Below are 21,801 nucleotides of genomic sequence, written 5' to 3'. Positions count from 1 at the left end.
TTTCATTCAAGGTCAAACTCTACCACTTGAGCCACAACTCCACTCTTGGCTTTTAGCTGGTTAACTGGAGATACAAGTCTTGCAGATTTTTTGCTGAGTTTGGCTTTGAACTAGATCCTCAGATAGCAGCCTCTTGAGTAGCTAGGATTACAAGTATGAGCCATCTGGGTTATGAACACAGCTGTCTTTTAAGGCAAATTATTTATAGTTTATTTTCTGGTGAAACTTACCTTATGTAATATTAATCAATATTAACTTGAATCACTCCATCACTGTTCCTTCTGAAATGAACATTTGGTTTTGTTTCCTGAGTTCCTTTAATAGCCCCGTTAAATAGGTAGCATTTCCTCAAAGCAGGATGACATATACATTTCAGTTGACTGCAGAAATGTGTGCTAAAAAATTGCATTACACTTGCTCAGAATTTCCAATGATAACATATATATTCCATTTAAAATTATCTGCACTAGCTAAGCATGGTGGCTCATGACTATAATCCCATCATTTGGGAAGCTGAGGCAGGAGAATCATGAGTTCCAGGGCTAGTGAGATTCTTTCTCCAAACACTATTAATATAAAAATAATCTGATTCATAAATACATAAATATACTCAGTCTGTTCCGACAGGTGGTTTGAAGTCACTGTAGACTAAGAGACCAACTCTTGGCATTTTTCTTTAAGGACATAGAATACAATGGTCTTAGGATGACCAACTCTACCAGCTTGCCTGGAAAGGTTCCCAGGAAGTTGGACCTAAAGTCCCAAGAAAACTAGGACAAGTTGATTCCAGTTTAGATCCCATTTCATCTTCTACTTGGCTATACAGATACATTATTTCCCCCCCTTCTCTTGGAGTTAGGTATACCCAGGGGATTCAGGTTTTGTAAATGGCTGAGGTAACCCAACTTCCAAATCGCCCCACAAGAAAACTACTCTTGGTGACCTGCTTTATACCTTCCCCTTCCGCTGATGAAATGGAACGCTGTCACTATCGGAGTAACAGCCTGTGTCCCAAAATGACTGAAGTAGAGAGAGCAGCCTGCTGGAACTACTAACCTGGAACCACATAGTATTTCTTAGATATGAAAGGAAGGGTGCCTTTCTGTCCATCTCCAAAATCACATTTCCTCTCTTCCTTTCCTCTCTTCTCCTTTCTTTGTGATATTGGAGTTTGAACTCAGGGGTCTCATGCAAGCTAGGCTGGTGCTTTGCCACTTGAGCCATACTTCCAGTCCTGGGAGTGTTAGCTAGTTCTTTTGGAGATGGAATCTCGTGAACTTTTCTGCTTGGGCTGGCCTCAAATCACAATCCTTCCAATCTCAGCCGCCCGAGTAGCTAGGAGTATAGGCTTGAGCCACTAATGCCCAGTCTATTTTTCTTACATGTGTTTTCATATTAAAATTTAAACAGCCACCATTATCCAATGTGAAACCAAGAACTATTTGAAAATAATGTCACTACAGCTTTATTTTAGGAAAAAAAATCTAAAACTAAACCAACATAAAAAAATGAATTACTCAGAATTTAGATCAGTGGCTAACCCTCTTTGAAAACTTGCTCTGAACCCATCCTTGTGCTTACCACTTTGCAGCACAAGCTTACACCTCACCCCTCTGGCACAGAGATAGCACACCACCATTTTAAAAGGGAGGAAGCAGATCAAGAGGAAAGACCAAAAGGAAACAGACTCCAACAAGCTACTTGTCCAGGGTCACTAAACCAGAAAGTGGAAGAACTAGGATTAAAATCATGGGAATTTTGGTCAAAGAAGTTAAATAGCCAACACATCACATATACACACCCCTCTCTCCAAAGTCAGAAGAATGAAATAAAGCTACAGTAAAGGGCAGAGGATGCCTTGTCATATCTGTGGCAGGACAGAACCATGGTGATCTAGCTGATCCTTGTGCAGATGAGAAAGCAGGTCTGAAGGGTTCCATTCCTTGTCCAAAGGTCAAACAGCTACTTCCTGTAGGGCCCGGGCAGACAGGACAGCCAGATCCAATCTCTCAACTTCATGTCCTTCCACATTGATGCAAGTACCTTCCCAAACAGTCTCCATTTCCAGGCCATTTTATCTAAGAATGGGAGGAAATTTCATTCTTTTCTGCCTCGGTTTCAAATCTTAATTGCATTATTGCATGCAGAATGGATTTGAAGTGGACATCTAGAATCAGTCATATTGTCAGGTCAAACTTGGCAGCGTCAGCTCCTTATTTTACACAATGCAAGTGGGTCAGTAGTGACTACTGAAATTGCATTTTCATTTCTAATTTGCGTTCTAATAAAATTTTACATATTTCTTGGGGAAATTTATAAAGTTCATCCTGGCAGGGCAAACTGATCATAGAATGAAAAATAAGATTTTTTTTTCCTTTTGAAGTACGCAAAAGTGAAGTCACAGACTTACAGAATTCTAAGCAGAAAGAAAGGCAATGATTAAACTCATGTATACGTCCTTGTTTCTCCTTCACTGCGCAGAGGTCTCTTCCTCAGCAGTTAGTGATGTCATGAACATCCAGTGCTCTTATAACATTCCTTTCCTTTTGGAAACTGTGCCTGCTCTAACATAAGTGTGATACAATCAATTATATAACAACCCACAGGCTAATAGTAGCAAAATGTCTTTGTAAAATTCACTTTAAATAGACCTAAGTGTAAGTCTATCAGTTAACATATGTTTGGTAATTACAAAATGAAATACATGAAAAACATCTTTATTCTTAAATCAGGTGCTGGTGGCTCATATCTAGCTACTCAGGAGGCTGAGACCTGAGGATCAAGGCTCAAAGCCAGTTTGGGCAAAGTCCCTAAGACTCTTATTAAATCAGCAAAAAGTGGAGGTATAGGTCAAGTGATAGAGCCCCAACCTTGAGCAAAAAAAGCCAAGGAACAATGTGAGGCCTAGTACTCACAAAAAATTGAAAAAAAAATTCACTTTATTTCACATACGTCCAAGTACTAAAATTCCATGGGAGTTTTTCATAGAATACCTTTCAGAAGCCTATTAAATAAGGGAGACAGATTTAAAAATATTCATCATAACTAAGGAATTTCATTTAAAACCAAAGATAAAATGGATAGGAATTTCAGTTTTCTTTTTAAAGAAAACAATCACTACCTAAATATTCCTTGAAGTTACTCAGCCAAGTACCTAATCTAAATAACGACTATAACAATACAACTAATATCTATCTAAACAGCTAATATGACAAGTTTTCCAAGTCCTCTCCAAATTCCCTAAGCATTTTTATTGGCAATGTCCATCTGTCTATGGTGGTCCATACTTGACTACTTTAACCTTCCTCTTTGTAACACATCAACAATTGTTTTCAGGATCTCTGCTGTCCCATTTACCTCTCAATCATCCTTCTACCAGCTCTATGTCAGATAAACAATGTAGAAATTTAAGTCCTTGCCCCACAGGACATACGTGAGCCTTAGAGCTTGAGCATGCCCCATTTCCCAGAGGGCAAAGGGCTGGGACAGATGATAAAGCTGGTTCTCTGTTGGTTTGCTGGCCATCAGTGCTCCTACAGTAGACTGGGAGACCCCAGGCTCAGTCTTATTTGTTTTAGGACTCCAGTACTTATTTTGACCTACTCAGTCTTACAGAATTAACTAGGAGTCACTAACTCCCCTGATTATCAGGTCCCACTTCAAATACAGTACTGGAATCCCATGGAATAATGTCTTGCTTGGACAAAAAAAAAAAAACAAAACAAAACTGTCCCAAGAGCTACAAGCTCATTTTACCCTAGGAAAGACATCCTAACCCAAAGTGAAAATGGAATTCAACTACTCTAATCTCCATCTTTTGGTGGTAACTGGGACTATACCCAGTATAAGGCTTATTTCCTCTTAGTTCAAGATTAGGGTTTCAGGACTCATACGTTTAAAGCCATTGAAGAATTTAAGACCTTATCTTTTTTAATTCTCAGCTCACAGAGTAAAGCAACTTGCTCAAGACATGCAATAGTTAAAAACTGAATCATCCCTCCACTTTTCTCTTAGCTTAACAATTTGAATATTGGTTTCCTCTTACTTTTAAAGCATGCTTCAGGCGTCCCTTTAAGATTTTATTTGCTGAACCATTTTTCAATTTTTTCTTTGGAGTTACGGAAATGGCTTCAATTATATTAACACTGTAATGTGAAAACACTTGTTTATCAACATTTTATATGCTTTATTGAAAGTTGACAAGTACAACAGTTAAATACAGTGACACCTTACAACTGTGTAGAGAACATGCACAGAAACATATGCATATAACTACTATACAGGTAATATGCAGAAACTCCTACTGGGAAATCCACTCATTACCTAGGACTGATCATTATTCCAAGTATTCAACCAGCTCAATGGAAAGACTTCAGTGAACAGGGATTCACTTCAGGATATTCAGCAGCTACATTTCAAAATACACAAAGTGACTAAACTGTGCCAAATTCTTAAAAATTTCTTCAGGTGTGATTTTTTTTTGTCATATCGCAGTTTTTATGTTGATCTCTCTAGAAAAGACAATCCACACCTCTTCAGACAGCCAATGAAACATCTAAATTTCAATCTGTACAACCTAAATAGTAGTTACAGTCCTCTATTGTACAAAATAGTTACACTACATACACAAATATACAATAAGCAAAACAACCTTCATAGTAAGATAGCCTAGGTCCCAGCTACCTGTCACCGTTTGTCATTAATAGTTTTGTGTCATTCGATGTTTCAGAAAAGAGGCACAGTACTATTTTGTTGTTTTTTATGGACTTTGGTGACAGTCGTCAACTTGTACAATGACTGCATCCACCCTCATTTTAGTTTGTCTCTGGCCTCTCTTTTAGTTCCTCATGGGGAGGAGACCACAGAGCCCAAAGTCCAGGAGGAACCCACACTTCCTAGCCCCATGGAGCACAAGATGCAGGCAGCAGAGAGGACTGTTGGAAGGGGGTAGGCAGCAGGAGGGGTTGGAAAGGCACACAGCTCCTCAGCATCAATTAAACCATTCCTCAGGTATCTGCCAAGCTGCACAGGAAACATCCATTCTAATTCTCTGATTAACCTTTAATTCACCCAACTAGTAAATTTCTTCAAGCCAAAAGCGTATGAGTGTTTAATACTGGAAAGAAGAGATAATGGCATGTGTCAGTCTCACGTCTCTTTTGCAGCGAGCAATGAGATGGGTGACAGTGGAGGCGGATTCTCCCTAGCACATCTTCTCGGTCTGTTCAGTTCTGACAGCAGCAGCCAGTTCTGCATTCTGCGGGGCATAGGCGGCTATGCGGTTGGTCCTGAGCCCTGGGACGCTGGCTGGGCTGGGGGCTGTGTGGTCCCCTGTGGCTGCGTGGTAGCAGGAGGGGAGCCAGTCTGCAGCTGGGCCTGAAACTGGGCGAGCTGCTCAGGACTGGCCAGTGTCTTCAGCAGATTGTTTTCCTGCTCCAGCTGGGAATTTTTCTCTATTAGTTCTTTGATTTGCTCTTTCAAAACCTCCACTTCCTCTCTAACTGCGTACATCAAATGGCTTTTCACCAGATCCTGAAAGGAAGACGAAAAGAAAGGATTTAACTTACTAAAGAGGATTGACTTTACTATCTCCTGTTCTCTTCATTTCTAAAGCATTAATATTCCTTTTTACATACGTCTAACTATATAGTCTGTCTTCCAGGTTCATGAAAAGCACTGGAGACATCGGAGTAGAATCACAACTGCACAATACTTCGGGTCAATGTGTAAGTGATGAAGCTAAAAATCCTTATTTCTGAGCTGAGCGCCGCCGGTGGCTCACGCCTGTAATCCTAGCTACTGGGGAGGCTGAGATCGGAGGATCGCGGTTCAAAGTCAGCCTGGGCAGGAAACTCCGTGAGACTCTTACTTCCAATAAACCACTAGAAACCCGGAAGTGGCGCTGTGGCTCAAAAGTGGTCGAGCGCTCGCCTCGAGTTAAAGAGCTCAGGGGCAGCGCCCAGACCCCGAGATCAAGCCCCACGACCGACAGAATCTTACTTCCCTGTAGACACCAGCCAGGAAAGCACAGTCCACTTTTTTTCTATCCAGATGGCAACCTACGCCAGGGCTCCAGGGATCAGCCCTCCGGCAGGGCCGGGCCGCCCAGGCCGCCCGGCTGGACGGGCAGTCCAGCGGCAGGGCCCGAGGCTGCTTCCCCGCCGCCGAGTCCCCGCCCAGGCCGGCTCCCGCCTCCCGCCTCCCGCCTCCCTCCCTCCCTCCCTCCCCCAGCACCGGCTGCAGCCAGTTCCTACCGAGCGTGCTGCCGCATTTTCTTCCCTCACCCCCTCACCCCCCTCCCTTTCGAGATTAAGCTGACATCACAGAAACCTGGGCAGACGTCGCAGCCAATGGAAGGCCGAGTTATTTATAGCTCCGAATTAAAGGTTCAGAGTTTGCCTAGCAACAGTGGGCAGAGAATCCCGTGAGAAGAGCCACAGGCGCTGCTCCAATAACAAAGAACGGCCGAGGCGGAAATAAAAAATAGGGAGAAATCCAGGCGCAGACTGGCAATACCAAACTTTTCTCCTCGTGTCCTTCGGGGTGCAGCGGCACAGAGCGGGGGGGGGGGGGGCGGTGTGTGTGTGCGTGTGTGTGTGTGTGTGTGTGTGTGCGCGCGCGCGCGCGCGGGCGGTCTTGGAAGGCCCTTCTCCCGAGTTCCCCACTCCCAGGGTCCTCCTTCCTCCCCGCTCTCTAGTGGAACCCTGGGATTACAGGTAAAGCCACATCCCCGAAGGCTGCTGAGGACCCACGGACGGGGAGCTGGGCCCGGCACAGCCCCACCACAAAGGGGTAGAGCCTGAAAAGGTCCTGCTGAGAGGCGAAACCCTTCGGGCAAAGGGGGGGGGCGGTGGGCAGTTAAAACTCCCAGGGCCTCTTCTCCGCCCACCCCGGGGTGGGCGGCCATGGGAGGGATGGGGCAGCCCTGGGATGCGGCTGCCCGCTGGCAGGCAGGGGAGAGCACCGGCATCTCTGAATGTGCGGCGGCGGCGAGCCCCCGCACGCCCAGCCAGCCCAGGGACCCGCGGGTTCCATCCCCCGGCAGCCGGCTTTTTGTACCGTGCCCACGGTTAGCACAGATGATTTGTAATGAGTACATACCATAGCTTGCTCGATTTTGTTGTCGATAGCTACCACACTTGCACCAGAGGAGCTGGAGAAGAGAAAGGATAAAGATAAATCATCGATAAATGGAATTTATTTTAAACATCCAAGATAGTTTTTCTCCCCCCCCCCATTCGCCGATTTTACGGCTATCACTGTTTTGGATGTTTTTCAAGCTATGAAATATATAATCCTCCAGAAAATACTAGCCACTCTCTTACTAATGGATATCCAGGCATTTCCCTATTTTAGTGAACCACAAAGAGCTAAATTACATAATGTGGGAAAGCCTGTTCTCTGGCCAGACCCGTGAACATAAGGCTATTCTGAACGTTTTCAAAAGCAAATCCATGTCACAGTAATCCCCTAGCAATGGACAAAGGAATTCGCCTGGCTATCTTTTTACCTGCATCATTACAAGGTTCTCCTGGATAAATGTAAAGAAACTATCCCAGACAACATTTACCTATTGTCAAGTCTCACAGAGGCGTTTTCAGTTCCCAGCAAGGATGACAAGAAAGAGATTGAAAAATGTCTCAGTTGGTAAACTCCTAGATCCATCGCCACTGGTCTACACCATTGGGATTTCATGCAATTGCAGCCAAAAACACCCGCGTGGAAAAAAGAGGGAACACGGGCAGCCTTGCTTGAGCCGGCTAAAACCTGCTAGCTTTCTGCAGCCAAGGAGGGAGCGGAGACAGCAGGCTTCCTTTAAAGAAACGCAGCGTCTGGGGTCTGGCGACCGGGAGATGGAATCCCAGAGCAGCTCAGACCTCCACTCGGCCGCCGCCGGCTGCACTCGCTCCGGACTGGCTCGGGTCCCCGGGAACATATAGGCGGGGAGGAGCCGCGCCGATTGGCCCGCGCCGATTGGCCCGCCCTCCGCCCCTCGCTCCGGCCTCCCCCGCCCGACGTCTCCAGTCCCGCTGGCTGCCGGCGGGCCGGCTAGGCCACGTTGGGGGCTGGGCGCGGGCCGCCGCGGCCTCCACCGCTTGGGAACGCAGGACCACCGCCTCTACGGAGAGGAAAGTGAGGAGGGGGAAGGGGGGTCTCCCTTGGAAGTACCACCTGTGTCCCGCACGGCTTACGTTTAAGGGAGCCAGACCCCGGTCTCCCGAGCGGCCGGCCGGTTCCCGCGGCTGCAGACAGAGAAAGCTTCCTATTTGCAACCAGAACCGTCGGAGCTACTGGGCATGCCCAGTCCCACCGCCTGGGACCAGCAGGAATGAGTGTCTCTGTTTCAGTTATCTGGTGCTTACAGGCAGCAGCAATGGGAGCATTTTACAGGCGGTTTTATTTATAACGATAATAACTATACCGCAAAAATGCTTATTAAAATTCGGATAAATAGTATATGGAAAATTAAAACTGCTTCTTTTGAGATACCTTGACACAACTTTTATCAGTTACTTTTTGAAATAAAATCAAGCAACAACAACAAAAATTCTTTTGCTAAGCATATAAAATAGAATTAAAGGATTTTATAGGATGAAACCCTGGGATTATTCCCCAAATGTCTCCAAGAAAAATAAGCCTTTAAATTTTACTTCCCTAGAAGTAATTATGCCTTCTATTAACTGCTGGACAAGCCAATCCACAGGTAGAACGCTAAATTATAGCTCTATTTTCACCAAGTTCCTAAGGCAAGTTTTTGGAGGTTAAGTGGCAATTCCTTCAATACTGAATCCTATAAAAATTCTATCACACATGTGTTCAAAGCGTACAAACTCTGAAGGTATTCTCTTGCCCCATTCACAGGGTACAGAACCAGTTAGAAGGATTCATTGGAGTTCAAAGTTCAGCATTTGCCGGGTATAAATGACTCATGCCTGTAATTCTAATTACTCAGGAGGCTGAGTTCTGAGGATCACGGTTCAAAGAGAGCCCTGGCAGGAGAAATCCCAGAGACTTGTATCTCTAATTAGCCACTAAAGTTGGGAAGTATAGCTGTGGCTCAAGTGGTAGAACGCTAGCTTTGAGCAAAGAAGAGCTCAGGGACAGCACCCAATTTCAAGCCCCAGTACTAGTACACACACACACACACACACACACACACACACACACACACACAATTTCAAGCCCCAATACTAGCACACACACACACACACACACACACACACACACACACACACACACACACACACACACACACACACACACACACACACACACACACACACAGACTTCAGCAGTCAAATTCTGCAGGCTCACTTCTACTCCACCTTAGAGTCACACTGACCTATAACTCCTTTCAACAACCCCAAATCAAGAGATCTGGGTAGAGAAGGGCTTAACCTGTGACAGAACTGACTGTAGTAATTAAAAACTTGCAAAGAACTATCTATTAGGGTTAGAATTTAATAAACTAAAAATACAAGGCTACAAGTTTGCTTGATTATTATACAATAGTTTGCTGAACACTTGAAAACAAAAATTTAAGCTCTACAATACTGCCCTCTAATGGCAGAATATTATAAAAACAAAAAACAATCCATAGGCAAGTTGTAGCATCAAAAATAATTCCAACAGAAAATTTGCTTGTAAATTTCATAATTTCATGACTGTAAACATACCCTACCTTCCTACATACTTACATGCACACATGTACACTTCTGCTAAATAAATGTTCTCTTTCTAAGACATCCTTTCCTAAACTGACATCAGTTCTTTTAGACAGTCTTTGAAGCTGATCCACCATTGAAAGCCAGGTCTTTCGTTTTAGAACCTGTTGCAAGGGTGGAGTAAGTTCTTAAAGGGCCAATTAGATATTCAAAATATTATTCCTAGCCCACCACACCCATACATCTGAACCTTTATGTACTAAATGATTTTTGCAGACTTTATATAGCCCAAGGTGGGATGTTAGGAATAACCAAGTATGATCAATGTTTAAGGCAATTCTCTTTTGGGTTAAAACAAAAGTAGAGGGCAGGGAATGTGGCTTAGTGGTAGAATGCTTGCCTAGCATGCATGAAGCCCTGGGTTCAATTCCTCAGCACTACCATAAGCAGAAAAAGCCAGAAGTGGTGCTGTGGTTCAAGTGGTAGAACGCTAACATTGAGCAGAGAGGCTCAGGGACAGAGCCCAGGCCCTTAGTTCAAGCCCAAGGACAGGCAAAACAACACAAACCCAAAGTATAACAATATATAAAACAAGATTCCTTTTCATTATAAGGTCATGTTGGGCTTTTGTGCTGCAGGTATGATTCAAGTGTAGAGCACCTGCCTAGTAAAGAGTACAAGGTCCTGAGTTCAACCTCAGTATCTGTAAAAATAAATAATAACATTGTAAACAGATAGCTAATGTATATTAGGTGACATAAACCTTCTCGGAGACATTCATTCTTTAAGTGAAAGGCACACAGTAAGTGGAAGTTTAAAGTTAGAGTTAAGTCTACAGGCATGTGGTCCCCATGTCCACACATTCTAAATAGCATTATTACTAACTACTTGATATTTTGAATGTTAAACATATTTCTGAAACTCTCAATAGTCCACTTGCATATTTTAACAATGCCAACTCCAGATGAAAGGGTATTGAATTCTGTCTTCAGTTATGAAAGAGTTTTTTTAAAAAAAGACTTTAAGGTCATACGAAGAAATAAATCTAGGACTGGAGATGGAGGTAAGTGGTAAAGTACTTGCCTAGCATGAACAATGTCCTGGGTTTATCCTGAATACTGTGAAGGGTAGGGAGTGGAGGAGGAGAACCACCTAAAATTCCCAGTTGGCATTTTAAAAGCTTACTGAATTAACAGAATTCTATTTTTTCACATTGTTCTTGAACATAAAGAGATAAGTTATGTTTTTATTTCAATCTTTTCAGCTGCCCACCCTCTGAAGCAAAGAAGCAAATAGAAGCAACTAGAGTCTCTCTTTAGCTATATATATTGAGAAACATTTTGGTTATTTTCAATACTTTGTATTCCTTCTAATTTTTTAAAAATAAAATTACAAGAAAGATCATTGGATATGAGAGAGAGAGAGAAAAAGAGAGAGAGTATATTTCAGGGGATTTACTGAGACAAAGGATATGCAACCAAAAATGATTAGAAATCTAGTATTTCCCTATCTTTAATGAACTAGACTCCCTTAAAATTGAATTTGTATGTGAAACTAAGAAAACAGTTTTTTTAAGAAAAAAGAGCTAAAGGATTGGAAGGAAGGAATGGAGGTAAAGGCTGTAGAAATAACCCAGTGGGTCAGAAGCACAAATGGTTGGAAGTACTTAGAAAGCTTTTTCTATCTGCCAGACCACTTTGTAAATATTGTTCCTAAGCAGGTATCAGCAAAGACTTGCTGATAGAGTGGGAAAGGCTCTGAAAAGCCTGAATAAAATAAGCCACTTTCACTCACTGGGAAGAGGATAAGATCTCTTGGCTGAGTAATGTGAAAGACAGCAGAAAGCTTGGCCATGTGAGATTGGGGGCATTTGGCTGTTGTCTGCCAATGGATTCCATTTCATTCACTGATGCATCTTGGTATCAAACATGGAGAAGGATAGAACTATAGAGGCAGGCCTGTGTATTCACCAAAGCTGATCTGATTCAGCCAACAGTACTAGTAATTTCCAAGGAAACAGATAAGGTGGGTCACTCACTCCACACTTAGCCAAATCACAGAGGTTTAGGGACTCCCAGGTCACCTCCTCTTAAATATGGTTACCTGGTTAAGCCAATAAAACCACAAGATTGCCTGCTAAAGAAAACGTGATGCATATACAACAAAATATACAACTATTAGAAAAGAATAAAATCTTACCATTTGCAACATGAGTAGAACTGGAGGATATTTTATTAAACAAAATAGGCCAGAGACAGGAAGACAAATACTTCTTGATCTCACTTGTATGTACAATCTAAAATAGTTGATCTCACAAAAGTAGAGTAGAACAGTGATTAAGAGCTAGGGTGGTGGGGAGAGAGGAGGATGTTGGTCAAAGGCTATCTAATCACAAGACAGGAGGAATAAGTTCAAGAGATCTCTTGTATACAGCATAGTAATTTCAGTTAGTGATGACAGTGTTCTTTTGAAAATGCTGAGTGGATGTTAGGTATTACATTAAAATGTTAATTAGGTGAAGTAATGCATTTGTTAAATAGCTAGAGTAATTATCTAAATACTTCAGCTAAGTATTTATCCACAACACATACATGAACTTCAAAACAATGTTATATCAATGAATTCATATTAATTTTATGTCAACTCAAATATAAATCAAAATATGTTTAGAAAGAAAAATGAGGAAAAGGCTTTTAACCTGAAATTCTAACTGATCATAGACCTAAATATAAAATCTCAAACTATAAATCTCCTATAAGAAAATGTAAGAAAAAGGAGAGGGTGAAGGTGCTGGTGTATATGACTGAAGTACTTCATATGCAAGGATGAAATAGAATGATAAACCCACTGAAGGTTATTTGAAGAGGAGAATAAGAAAAGAGCAATAGAGGGAATGAATTTCATAGAAGTACATTTTAGGCACACATAGACATATTACAATGAAACCTATTTCTATAATACATGGTAATAAAAGAGTAAAAGGAAAAAGAAAACAAGAAATAATTTACTGCTTGGTTATCAACGATTTCTTAAGATAAGACAGCAAAAGCATGATCCATGAAAAAAATTCAAGCAAATTAGACTTATCAAAATGTAGAAGACTTGGGCTGGGAAGTTGGCTCAGTGGTAGAGTGCTTGCCTTGCATGTATGAGGCCCTGGGTTTGATTCCTCAGCACCACATAAGCAGAAAAAAGCCAGAAGTGGCACTGTGGCTCAAGTAGCCTTGAGCTGAAAAGCTGAGGGACAGCACCCAGGCCCAGAGTTCAGCCCTTACAACCAACAAATAAATAAATAAGTAGAAGTCTGTTCTTTGAATATAATTCTACAAGAATACTGCATGTCATATAACTGATAAAAGGCATAAAGAACTCAAAATATAATAGCCAGATAATAGGCAAATGAGCAAACACTTAAGAGAAAACTTTGAATTTTATCAAAGTAAATCTCTTATGAAGTATATATGGACAGTAAGCAAATGGGAAAATGCTAAACATTATTAATCATTACAGACATGTAAACTAAAACTATATAAGATACCATTACAGAAAACAGAATAACTCAAGTTATTAACTCAAAAGAAATAAAAACGTAATCACCAAAGTCTATTGTGGATTTATCACAATTATACCAAACTGGAAACAACCCAAATATCATTGAAATGAAAAATTGATAAACCATATAACAAAATACTACTACTCAGCAATAAAAAAGAAATGAAGCACTAATACACGTAACAGAATGAATGAATCTCAAATATACTGTAGTATACTAGGAAGAATGGGTGTAAAAAAGAAACTCCTATTTTTTTTTCTACTTTATTCTACTGACCTTTATATATGTATACACTTTCTTTCTATTGTAGGAAAGAAATCACATCATGGGAATTCTATTTCAACTCTTTAAATATACAATCAATTCAGTAGGATTAAGTATGTTTATATTGTTATAAACCAGAAATCCAGAATTTTTACATCTTGTGGAAATAAAAACGATCCAAACAACTTTCCATCTCCCCTTCTTGCAGCCCCTGGTAACTGCCATTCCACCTTCTGTTTCTATAAACTTGACTAGATGTCTAGACATGTGACCTTGAAAACATTAAAAATATTTTAAAGAATAAGCAAAAAAGGAAAAGAAGTACTACTAAAGACATAAACCAAAGATATGTATATCTTCACAGTAAAAGACATTAAATGCTTATTTTACAATCAATTAATTATTCTATGATTATAGAAAGTAAATTGCTGAACTTAAACTTTAAACTACCATTTGCTTCATTCTCAAAGCTGTTACATTTGACTATTAATCTGCAAAAGAAGTAACAGCTATATTGATGTTACTGGCATCCCTAAGTCCCATTTGTGTTAAAAGACAGAAAATAAATATTTGCTTCAAGTATGAAAATTTAAAAAATTCTAGCAAGGTGCCAGTAAATTTTTCATATTTATTTTTATACCTATATCAAGTACATGTTTCTCTAAAAGTATATCTTTTCTGTGCTTTTCTCTAACATTTATGATAGCTAATTATTAGAATTCTAAAAACAACCTTTAATTCTCTCATGGCTGTTTGTATATTCCTTTTTCTCGTTGCCTTATTTAATGAAACCATTTCTGAATACACACATGCTGAAAGACTCAACATTCTCTCCCCACCCGACCCTGATCCTCCTGTTTCAAAGACAGTGAGAAACACTTTGCTCAAGAGGACAGCTGCAGTGGGAGTTCTGTAGCCAGGGCAGGAGATGAGACAACTCTCCCCCATGCCTCTAAGCAAGAGGATTCAAATGGTAAATATGGTTTTATTTTTCATCTTCACAAGAATAATCATTCTGCAGCCAAATTTCTCCACGAACACCACTTCTGCTAAATAGTGGTGCTGATTATGAAAATCAAGAGCTATGGACAAAAAAGGGAACACAGATTTAGAATCTAAATAATATTCTATATTAAAATCTGAAGAAGTGTCCCAATTATGGTTTTCTATTTCAAAAATCTCATGCCATGGGAGGGAGATGAAAGGGTTAGGAAAAAAAGGAAGGCAAGAGGGGTGCTTAAGAGAGTAACAGAAGGGTAAGTATGATCCAGATACATTCTACGCATGTGTGGAAATGTCATGATGAAACTTCTATTGTAATTTAATATATGCTAATAAAAATAAAAATCAATATTTATGTTTTAGATAAAATGAAGCTAAGAGATGATTTAATTCCAGCAGACTTATTCTTAGGCTTGGAAATGGATAGTCAAAGACAAATCTGTGTCCAGGTTTTATCTAATTAATTTTAAGACGGGGCATAGAGATAACTTCTCATTCAATACACTGTGCTCTAGAAACACAGACCAGAAATTTCAGATCCATGTACAGAGATCTAAAACCCAAGAATATTAGAACTAGAAGGGTAAAAAGATCATAAAGTGCCAACCTCTGCTGATCTCAATGCAACCACAATAATCATCTCAAACCACCCATCGTACAGAAACCAGCCGGGAGACAATCTAAAAACCAAATCAAGGTCCAGAGGTGGTCTATGAGCCTCACAAACTGGTACAAGGTGTCTAGGTCTAGTTTAGGTGATAATAGTGAGCTCTTGGTGAGCTGGTTCTCTTCAGCTGTTAGGATACAAAACAGGCTGACTGGGCATCAAATTATAACTATTCATAAAGTCAGGTAAATATTCATAGGATTAGGTAAAATTACTTCAGAAATATGCAGGAAAGAGATAATGGAACCAATAGATCACATACCCCTAGAGCAGTCATTTGGCTTGGCAAAAACATGTACTTTATATAGGTCTAGTATTCACTATAGATTGACTATATATGGATTGAACTATATTTCAGGAGTCTTTCCTGAGACAGGAGTCTTTTGGGTAAAACAGCACAGTGGTCATTTCATATGAAGGAAGCAGAAAATAAATTGATAGATCAGATCTCTAATACCAAGTGACTTAATGGTTTTCTGGAGAACTTCCAATGGCCCATTGAACAGAAAAACAGCTGTAACCAACACCAAGAAGCAGAATATTACAACTTGGGTACACAGACACCTGCCTCTTTTCTTCCTACCTGTCCCAACCCTAGTGGGTGAACTGCTTAATGAGAAGAGAGAGGGGATGCATGTGAAATTCAAACAAGGCCTCTTCCAAGGGCCAAAAGCCAGACTTGGCTTTTTTTTTTTCCTTTTCAGGGAAAGAGTAGGCAGAGAAAAGAGGTTCAATACTGACATTAAAGTCAAACTTCAAAAGGAAGACAAAAAACAAAAAACTGAGTGGAGGGTGATGGAAATGGATTGACAGGCTAGCAAGGGAGGTTGCCACCAGGGTAAAAGGGAGATTCATCAGGACACTATTAGTTGTCAGAAGAAGTTAAACCATGAAATATTTATTCTCCCCAATGAATGGAGACACTAAGAAAACATATGTGAAAAAAACCCAGAAGAATGCAACATAAAGCCAACAATGAGCTATATGAGGTATACCCCGGGTGGCCTGTAGGGACCAACGTCTTTCTCAAGGCATCGGAACATAAACAGCAGTTGTGCCTGAGGAGGACACATCTGTCTGACATCAGGGTACTTACCCAGGAAGGAGGGTAGAGTCTAGAAGGCAGACTTGTAAGCAATAATTACAGGGCAAACTAAGAAGTATGATCGCTTATGGCAGGTGCCAGCCATAAGAATCCAGGAGGAGGAAACTGAGGGCAGGGCAGGAAAGGGGGTTTGGAAGGAAAGTCTCACAAAAGGATTTCCTCCTAAATTAAATCTTAAGATCGCAAAACAAGAGAATAAACACATGAAGGAAAACAAACAGCACATCCAAACAGAGGTAGGAGGTCAAAGCATTTTTGTGGAAAGGGCCTGAGACGTAGGGACACTTGAAAGGACTGCAGAATGGTGGGAAATGAAGGAAGAGTATTCATTCAGAGATCTTCCAGCCCCATTCCAATCTTGAAAACAATGTTAAGGTATCTGAAATGTACCCCATAGCACATTAACCCCAGGCAATAGTAAAAATTCTGGGGGAAAAGAGGAGCCGGAAAACTTTAATTGGAGCAAACTATCTAATATCAACACTGCCTGCAGGGAAAGGGCTCAGTGGGGAGAGGTCTGCCCAGCTCTGGCGGGCAGCCTCCCAGTAAGAGCGAGGACAAAACATGACCACAAGCCCAGTCTTATAAGGATCTCCACTCACAGTGAGAGGAGAAGTGGTTTAATAGCAGCCAAGTTTACAATAATCATTTCAATTGAATCTACTACAATAAATAAGACCACACACACACACACACACACACACACACACACACACACACACACACACACAGCTGGGGGTGTGTCTCATGTGGTAGCATGGTCCAGGTCCTAGATTCAATCCCCAGTAGCACCGAAAAAAAAATCTCTACGTCTTTCTATATATCATATAGAAGCCTTTACATAGTAAGAATAATTGAGACCAGTGACACCTGGATTCCCCATCACATAAAGGAACGTTACTCCAGGAGAACAAGAACTTAATGAAGCACCTGGTTTTAAAATGCTTTGTAAGATCACACTTTTTTTTCATGGGTTTTTCTAAATATACTGGGCAATAAAAAATGGCAATACAAAGTACATCACAGTAGTCTCATTTAATCTTTTATGAAACTAGCAGAGCAGATTTTGCCCAACAAAATGCAGAGGCAATAACATATTTCTAATAAGCCTCTCAGTCCTTTATGCTCAGACTTAGCCAACATTTAAGATATTCATACCCTAGCCCACAGACTTTGAGTTATATGGACCATTTACCCCGGCAAATCATTTAAAAGCCTGCCAACAAAAGTGAATACAAATTGAACATGAATAAACACATATCATACATAATATCAATGTATATAGACAGAATTTAAACATCCATTGTGAACTATAAAATATTAAAAGTTATTTAAAGTATTTTATCTGGATCTTAAAGAACATATATAAACCAGGCATCGTAGTCTACCACAGTAATCCCTAGAAAAGCTAAGGACCAAAAATTCCAGGCCAGCCTGGATTATATGGGTAAACTCTGTTTTAACCAACAGACAAAAAAAAAAAAAAAGTATAAAAAAAATTAGACTGGGGGGTATAGCTCAGTGGCAGAGCACTTTTCTACCATGCATGAGGCTTGGGTTCAATCTCACAGCATTGGAGAAAAAAGAAAGAGAATAGTTTAAAAAGTTACAAAGCTATAGGAGAACAAAAAGTAAGAACAAAGCACCATATGTCAGTCCACTGAAATGATGTCTAGAATTTTTTTTAATATTCATCTTTGAGAAAGCTGAAAGCTAATGTATAATTACAACCAATTTGATGCAGGCTACTTAAAATCACTAAGAGCTTGAGAAACAAAAAAATCATTTATACATGTTGTTCTTTTCAATGCCACTGGCTAGCTATGTACTAAATTGTTTAGTCCTTCCTTCCATCTGAATTAATCTGAATTCTAACTCTGACCTAAAAAACCTAAAGTTTTATTATATTTCTCACACATTCATTCAAAGAGGCCAATTTTACTTACAAAAGTAACAAAAGCATCTATGTATAAACACAAGGGAAAAGTAAATGGGCATAAAACCACATGACATTTCCTAAAATTATAAATTTTAGTACAAGGTCAATGGAAACTTCTGTTTGGTTTTTGGAGATAGGGTATCTATAGGGAAAGCCAGGCTGGTCTGAAATTCCCAATCCTCCTGCCTCAGTCTTTTGGGTGGAACACTTCTTTTAAATGTGGTAATGCTTTCATACGTACATATCAAATTTAACTGGATATATTCACAAACTTCACACACGTGTATTACTTGTCAGTCTGTCCAGGATGATGGTTTATGCATTTAGCCTTAGCTAAACTGCAGTTCTGTGGCTATACGCTTGGTACTGACTTAAAAGTAAAGGTGACCACTCAGCCTGTTAGTATAACACTGTGCACTTGGACTTGGATGGGCCAGTGCAAATAAAATCAGATTAACGGTTGGATTTCTAGAGTTTTACAAAGAAAGTACTACTGTCTTTTAATATTTAAAATGATTGTCTAAATCCTTAAATTTGTGTATTTTGATTAGGGAATGTCATAAAAATATTTACAATTAGTGTTTATTTACTATTAAGATAAAGGAGAAAAAGGCTTAAAGAAACCCTATCTGCAATACAAATATAGTAATGCAAAACATTGTCAAAGATTACTAGAATGATGGATCAAACAATGAAAGCAAAACCAAAGGAAAACCAGACTTTTCTATACAGTTTACTGTGCCAATTGGTATTTCACATGTATATATCTAACTCACATTTTCATATTCTGAATATACCAACAATTTAACATGCCTACCTATGCACAGGATATTCAAAATATGTTAAAGTGAATTCATGTTTATAAGCAAAAGAAACTAAGGAGTTATGTACACTCACCAAAACTAAATAGGCAGTATGAAAAACACATGTTAACTGAAAGAAAAGATGAAGGACGATTACAGATCCTAGGATGACAACTATAAGGCAAATGTGTAACCAACAGCCAGCCTTTAAGATGGCTCCAATGATCCTCCCTTCCTGGTACCTACACGTGTGAGCAGTGTTGACCTGAGAAAAATGCTGAACAAGTGATGGTGTGTAGTGTCTAAGGCTAAGTACAAGGCTTCAATTGCATCTTCTTTGAACACACTCTCCTATTGTGTCCTATAGCCCAGCCCTTGTGCGGCCCTGTGGAGAGTTCTATGTGGCAAAAAACTGACAAGCTTCCTGCCAAGAGCCAGTATCCTCTCCAGCCATGACAATGGGCCATCTTGGAAGGACCTTCCAGGCCCAGTATCAGGTCTGCATGTGATGTAGCCCCAGCTGGTATCTTGACTGTCACCCCTTGAGAGATCTTGAGCCAGAACCATCAAGCTAAGCTACTCCCAAATTCCTGACCCTCAGACATTAAGATAATAAATCCTATTGTTGTCTAATGATACGGAACTTCATGGTAATGGCTACATAGCAACACAGACAATAATGTATTTTAAAAGCTATGCATAAACCATCATTGTTAAAACATGACTTTTAACAAAGCCAACAGTGTTTCTTCCTTTAACTTATTCAGCTTTCCCTTAGATTATATATAGTACTTTTATCATTCTATTTTTATAAAGGACATTCACTGTACATATCACTCCTACCATTTTCTTTAGAGAAGTTTTCTCTAAGCCATCCACTCACTGATCAAATGCCATCTTTGGCCTCATGGAACTCACAATCTGGTAGTAAAGAAAGATCCTAAGTAACATCACATCTATCTATGTATCTATCAATGCATCCATCCACCTACCTTTCTCCCTCTTTCCCTCCCTCCCTCCCTTCCTTCCCTTTGCTAAATCACACATTTCTGGGTGGCAAATTAATTTTCCAGAGGCTAATTGATTAAGTAAATGAAAAAATGAAAAGTCAGTTTAACACAAAAGTTGCACAGGGTTGCAGAATATGTGGAAGAGAGAGCTTTTAGTCCCCCTGATAGAATAACAGCAAGTTCCTTTCGTTTGCATATAACAAAACTTAATGACCAAATTTAAAGGCAAGCATCCACTGGTAGTTCCTGCTGGGTTACACAAGGGCCTACACCCAACCTCTATGCAGTGCACTGGCTTGGAGCTCCAGGACCACCCCTGTGTTAGCTCAACAACTGCAACCTCTGCTCTAGGATTATGTTGCTGGCATTTCACTCTGTTTCTGTGTACTTTTAATATCTACCATTAGAGCTTACAGCTATATAGAGCTGGCACCATTTTCTTTTTCCTGAGTGCTCTGGCTATGAAGCTATGCAGGTTTTGTGGCTACCCCTAGCTCTCCCCCGCCCCCAGTAATATTTTTAGCACACAATTTTCCAGGAACAGAAGGTGTACAGAAATATATACATTTTGGCATAGAAGAAATGTTTGCATTCTTAAGGGAATTTTTATAGTCCTAGGGCAGTAAGTAATAGAGGACCTTGACCTAACATGGGAAATGTGGGAATGACAAGAGAAAAATATAAACAGAGATAGGAATACAAGGGCCTCCCAGGAAACATTTTGTCCTTATTGACCCCAAAGCTTTGCTGGAGTAGGCAAGTTACATTTACTTCAGATGCATGAAGCATTGCTTTGTAGCAGGGCATGGAAGGATATGACAGTGATGAGACTAAGTCAGGAGGCCTCAACCTTGGCTCAATTTTGACATCAAGAAGGAAGCTTTTCAAAAATAGATGCTCAGGAGGGAAGAAATGACACTGTCCAAAAAGAAATATACTCTAACTGACTTATGTAACTGTAACCCCTATGTCTGTTTATCACCTTTATAATAACAATATAAATAAATAAAAACAGATGTTCAGGCCAATCCCTTCAAGATTCTGATTTAAGGGTTTTGTGTGGGTGACTTAAATGGGAAGCCAGGGATACAAACCACTAGATCAGAACTGCCACAATCAGAGGATTGGAAAATAGGTCTTGGGCAGAGGGGGAGGGGGAGGGAAGGGGGAGCACAACAAAAGTAAAATAGAAACAAAACACACATCTGATCTTATTTATCCATAAAAACACCTGCAATTTTGATGGGCATAGTGCTCCTGTAATCTTTTTTTTTTTTTTAAATATTTTAAGCTTTTTAAATTTTATTATCTTTAAGTGTTTGTACAAAGATGTTCCCATTCTACAAAACAAATATGAATACAAAGTGTCTGAGAACATTGTCACCCTGTAATTTTAACCTATAACCTGTAACCCTACCTAACCTGTAGGCCAGAAAAGATGATTCAGTTTAAGGCTAGCTTGAGCAAAAAAAAAAGGTTCATGAGACTCCATCTCAAGTAGTGTCTATTAATGACCACAGGCAAAGAGTGAGTACCAAGAACAAGGAGTACAAATGGAAGCTTCTAGATGAGACAGTCTGAAGGGCTGGTACCTAACTAAGGACTAGGACCTGTATTCTTCAATTCACTGAGAGGGGACCTTGGAATGGGAGTGAGGAGGATGGAAGCTGAGAGCTAGTTTTGGAGGGATTAAATGGATTTAAGCATTCCATTTAAGACTTAACACATTCAACCAGCACCTGCCACGTAAAAATTTCTTGAGTGGTCAAAATAAAGGATAAAAATGCATAGAG

At 40.2% G+C, this 21,801-nt stretch overlaps 1 protein-coding gene across 4 annotated transcripts in view; it reads right to left on the bottom strand.

Annotated features, from left to right (window-relative positions):
* Positions 1 to 4,162: 4,162 nt before the first annotated feature.
* The window catches only part of LOC138815760 (TSC22 domain family protein 1), a 93,089-nt gene continuing 75,450 nt past the window's right edge, over positions 4,163 to 21,801 (bottom strand). For 2 of the 4 annotated variants that reach the window (XM_070005132.1, XM_070005136.1), the window contains 2 exons: positions 7,102 to 7,153; positions 4,163 to 5,532 (listed from right to left, as the gene is read on the bottom strand). In XM_070005132.1, coding sequence (XP_069861233.1) covers positions 5,275 to 5,532; positions 7,102 to 7,153 — 310 coding nt within the window. In that variant the 3' untranslated portion in view covers positions 4,163 to 5,274. Of the gene's footprint in view, positions 5,533 to 7,101; positions 7,154 to 7,570; positions 7,915 to 8,192; positions 8,247 to 21,801 lie in introns of those variants that run through there. The other 2 variants (XM_070005135.1, XM_070005134.1) reach the window with 2 other exon arrangements.

Source organism: Dipodomys merriami, unplaced genomic scaffold, assembly GCF_024711535.1.
Source record: "Dipodomys merriami isolate MVZ:Mamm:240054 unplaced genomic scaffold, mDipMer1.0.p SCAF_667, whole genome shotgun sequence".
Lineage (NCBI taxonomy): Eukaryota > Metazoa > Chordata > Mammalia > Rodentia > Heteromyidae > Dipodomys > Dipodomys merriami.
This window is presented reverse-complemented; position numbering and strand designations above follow the sequence as displayed.